The 4,534-nt window shown below is 56.0% G+C and overlaps 1 protein-coding gene across 2 annotated transcripts; it reads left to right on the forward strand.

Annotated features, from left to right (window-relative positions):
* The first annotated feature begins 2,222 nt into the window (after window positions 1–2,222).
* PTF1A (pancreas associated transcription factor 1a) lies at window positions 2,223–4,184 on the forward strand. 2 transcript variants are annotated; one of them, XM_033208730.1, is made up of 2 exons: window positions 2,223–3,228; window positions 3,641–4,184. In XM_033208730.1, exons 1-2 carry the CDS (start codon window positions 2,445–2,447, stop codon window positions 3,841–3,843), a joined length of 987 nt encoding a protein of 328 aa, XP_033064621.1. In that variant the 5' UTR covers window positions 2,223–2,444; the 3' UTR covers window positions 3,844–4,184. The 2 variants fall into 2 exon arrangements, with proteins under 2 accessions (XP_033064621.1, XP_033064622.1); XM_033208731.1 differs by having other exon boundaries at window positions 2,226–3,228; window positions 3,689–4,184.
* Window positions 4,185–4,534: the final 350 nt, after the last annotated feature.

A 4,534-nucleotide genomic window follows, 5' to 3' on the forward strand; every position in this document is an offset into this window, starting at 1 on the left:
GAGAGGTGGAGGTTGCCATGAGCCGAGATCGCACCACTGCACTCCAGCTTGGGCGACAGAGCGAGACTTTATCCCCCAACCTCCATGCTCCCCCCCAAAAAAGAAAAAACAGATAGCCATATATTCACACTCACTCCCCTGTCTCCCAGTCCTCCACCTATCCACATGTCTATGACACATAGTTTCTCAAGAGCCACCAGTCTAGAGAGCCACCAGAGAAAGCATTCCAATCTCTTGAAAAGAGACTTTGTAGGCTCAATTCTAGTCTTCTCTTCAGTGGATAGTTATCAGTATTTCCAATAAGGCTTTGAAGCTGGGTAATTTGCTACTCTTGCATGTCCTCACATTGCCCCATGGGCACAGGCATATTTCCACTTAGTTTTAGTCTATGTGAGGAAGGGAGGGTGCACACCACTAGCTGGCTAGATCTCTGGCCTTGATACACACACACACACACACACACACACACACACACACACACCCTTTTCCCTTCCTTTGAGGTCAGAAAGAGAAATCTACTTGCAGAGAATCACAGCTCCGGCTCTATCACCAGGAACCTGTCCATATTTGCCTTTAAGGATATGCAAATAGTGAACGACTCCTTCACTACGAAGGCTGAGAAACTAAGACAGGAAAAAACTACTGAAAACCAGTCAATCCTTGGGTTAAAATTGTTTGCGGTCGTTGGCAGTTCAAGGTAAGGCAATCTCTGGCCTTCTAACCTTATGTATCTTTTGGTTTAACTCTGATCTCAATTCAGTTAATTACAGTGCAATGTCTAAAACCAAGAATCGTATTTAAATCACTAATCTGAAGAGGATTGACTTGGAATTTGAGAGGTGTCTGAATACCCAACAGAAGCCTCTAGTGAGACAAGTGCCTGAAAAAGGAAGTGGCCCAGGAGGACGACTCCTTTCAGTCCTCTGTAGGGAGAAGACGCAGGATGGCCGCGCTTCTGAACTCTCCTGGGGTGGAAGCTGCGGCCTGGCTTTTAACCGGAATTGCCCAGACCTCGAAAGTGTTTCTTTGTTGCTCTTAAAAGGAGGAATTCACGTTGCATCACAGTCTGTGATTAAGTCTGTCTTGGGGCAGAGTTGCACACGTTTTGTGGCGTGTGTGTGTGTGTGTGTGTGTGTGTGTGTGTTTCAGAAAAGAAAGGTCGAGAAAGAAAAAAACAAATCATTCAGGGATGGTCCCGGTGGCCAGTCAGAAAGGTGAGAGACTCGGGCTTTGAAAACGATTCACACTCTGCCCTTTAACTTCAATGCCCTCCCTCCGGACTGCGCCGGAGCAGACGATTCAATTGACTCCTTTTGTATCCGGTTTATTGCTCAGAATCCCTAGGGTCTAGATTTGCTCTTAGAAGAAACGCGCCCTGCTGAGCTGCTCTCAGAGGCAGCCCCTCCCGTCTCCCCATTCCTTTCTCCGGGCCGGGCCAGGGAGGGCAGGAGAGGCTGCCACTGAGCCGACGTCGCTGGGGACGGGCACCAGGCACCGGAGCCAGGCTCCGGAGCGGCGTCCCATAGGTGCGCTCCCAGCCCCCGTGCTGCGTCTGGAACGCCTTGGGAGTGGGTCCGGATCACCTTCCAATGCCACCCGCATATACTCTGCAAACTGTGCAAAAGCCCTTGAAAAGTCCAGAGATGCGACAGAAGCCCCCAGTGGAACCCAGGCCGGAGCCCCGCGCGCCTCGGATAAGGGGGTGGCGGAATGCACCCACCTGGCCCCTGAGGGCAGCACCCTTGGATTGCCCAGGCTGCCGCGGAGGAGGAGGATTGCCGCGCGGCCTCCGCTCTCGCCATCTGGGCCACCGGCGCGCACCCCTAGGAGCTTCTCTGGCTGCTTGTAGACGCGGCGCGCGGCTACCCCAGCCCCAGGGCAGAAAGACCCGGCGTTGCTCAGAGCGGGCAGGTAGGCGGCGGGCACCGCGGTACGCAGGTGCCCCTGGAGCCGCGCGCGGGGCAGGTACACAATCCAGTACGCAGAGGCAGAGGAACAGGAGGAGAGAAGTGCGAGGAGTCCCGTGCCGCGCGACCCCGCCTTTTCCTCACCCCAGGAGCTCCCAAAGGGAGCAAAACGCCCCCCACCCCGCCCACCGCCGCGCCTCCGGGCCCCCTCGCCGCCGGCACCCCGCGCTCTGATTGGCTGGCGCGATGGGTCCCTGGCACGCGCCTGTGGATGTTGTTATAAGAATCCTCGCGTGCCAGCCCTCAGCTCCAGCAAGTCCTTCACAGCCCTCCCAAGCGCAACGCGGGCGCCAGCCAGAGCGCAGCGGCCGCGGGCACTCCAGGGAGGCCCGGGGGCGGGCAGCCCAGCGGCCGCCTAGCTGCCCCCAGCCAGGGCTCCGGGAGGGAGGGGCTCGGACAGGCGACGCCGGCCACAGAAACTTACCAAGAACTAACAGACGCAGCCCGGCAGTCCGGCTGCCCACTGCGGCGGCAAGCATGGACGCGGTGCTGCTGGAGCACTTCCCCGGGGGCCTGGACGCCTTTCCTTCTCCGTACTTCGACGAGGAAGACTTCTTCACCGACCAGTCTTCCCGGGACCCACTGGAGGACGGCGATGAGCTGCTGGCGGATGAGCAGGCCGAGGTGGAGTTCCTTAGCCACCAGCTCCACGACTACTGCTACCGCGACGGGGCGTGCCTGCTGCTGCAGCCCCCGCCCTCGGCCGCCCCGCTAGCGCTCGCCCCGCCGCCCTCGGGGGGCCCCGGTGAGCCAGAGGACGGCGGCGGCGGCGGCTACTGCTGCGAGGCAGGGGCGCCCCCAGGCGGCTTCCCTTACTCGCCCGGCTCGCCGCCCGCGTGCCTGGCCTACCCGTGCGCCGGGGCAGCAGTACTGTCTCCCGAGGCGCGGCTGCGCGGCCTGAGCGGAGCGGCGGCCGCGGCTGCCCGGCGGCGGCGGCGGGTGCGCTCCGAGGCGGAGCTGCAGCAACTGCGGCAGGCGGCCAACGTGCGCGAACGGCGGCGCATGCAGTCGATCAACGACGCCTTCGAGGGGCTGCGCTCGCACATCCCCACGCTGCCCTACGAGAAGCGCCTCTCCAAGGTGGACACGCTGCGCCTGGCCATAGGCTACATCAACTTCCTCAGCGAGCTCGTGCAGGCCGACCTGCCCTTGCGCGGCGGTGGCGCGGGAGGCTGCGGGGGGCCGGGCGGCAGCGGGCGCCTGGGTGGGGACAGCCCGGGCAGCCAGGCCCAGAAGGTCATCATCTGCCATCGGGGCACCCGTAAGTGCTTCCGCTTCCCAGCTCAGGTAGACGGGGACGGGCACTCGAAGGCTCCGGAGGGGCTGGGGGAGCTGACTGCCAAGCCGAATGACGGACCGACGGATTGTCGGTGGGCACGGGCAACCTTGAATGCGAGCTCGCCTTTCTCGTTTGTTTGTTTTTTCTTTTTTCTTTTTTTGTGCCACGTTGACCGCGGCTCTCAAGGGCGCGCGCCCCCGCCAGACTTGCAGCTCCTCGGATTCCTGGGAGGGGATGGTGGGGGCTTGAAGTGTGGAGGAAGAGGGTGGTTCTAGTGTAACCGGAGGACACCTGCTCAGTTGAGGTGCCCAGGAAAGGGTCCTAAAGGACCTGATGGGACCAATGGGAATGTGGTTGGATATTCACAGTCTGTTTTCTCTTCTCACCTGTCCAGGGTCCCCGTCCCCCAGCGACCCTGATTATGGCCTCCCTCCCCTAGCAGGACACTCTCTCTCATGGACTGATGAAAAACAACTCAAGGAACAAAATATTATCCGAACAGCCAAAGTCTGGACCCCAGAGGACCCCAGAAAACTCAACAGCAAATCTTCCTTCAACAACATAGAAAACGAACCACCATTTGAGTTTGTGTCCTGAGAAGTCCCAGACTCGGCTGAGGATCTGATTATGTCTCTGTGCATATTGTACATGTAAATATCTATAATGTAAATGTAATTTAAGAATCAAATTTTTCTAATGGCAATCAACTGTTTATTATTTATCTATTTATTATCCTATTGAGTTGATGAAATAGGTGATTTCTTTTTAAATATATAATTTATATAATTTATCCTGATTTTCTGAAAATATGCAATAGCCTATGATTTTCCTGAACTCTGTGTTGTTGGGAGAACTCTGGCCAGAAAACGTCATGCTTATTTATTGCCAGATATGGTTTATTTCTAAGCGTTGTCAATAAATGCTATTTACACCTTTTCCTAAAGGTTTTTGAGTACATGATTTGATAGATAATCTTTAAAAAGAATTTGTAAAAATTAACGGAACCAGAGACTCAAAGTATAGCTCTCTAGTAAGAAACTACATTTCAGATTTAGCCTAAAGGTGGGTAGGTTAGAGGATTAGACCTCAACTTTCTAGGACAGCACTTCATCTAGGTCGCCTGCCCTACATAGCAACATTTGTATATATTTTTAGTCCACCTTCCAAACACCCTATACAAATACATCCTGGAGTATTAATTGTTCCCACTTTGCAGGTGGAAAAGCTAAGACTCAGAGACGACATTTGATTTATCCAAGGTCACCCCTACCCTGTCTATTCCTGGTGT

This window comes from Trachypithecus francoisi, unplaced genomic scaffold, assembly GCF_009764315.1.
Source record: "Trachypithecus francoisi isolate TF-2019V2 unplaced genomic scaffold, Tfra_2.0 Lachesis_group9, whole genome shotgun sequence".
NCBI classification, from domain to species: domain Eukaryota; kingdom Metazoa; phylum Chordata; class Mammalia; order Primates; family Cercopithecidae; genus Trachypithecus; species Trachypithecus francoisi.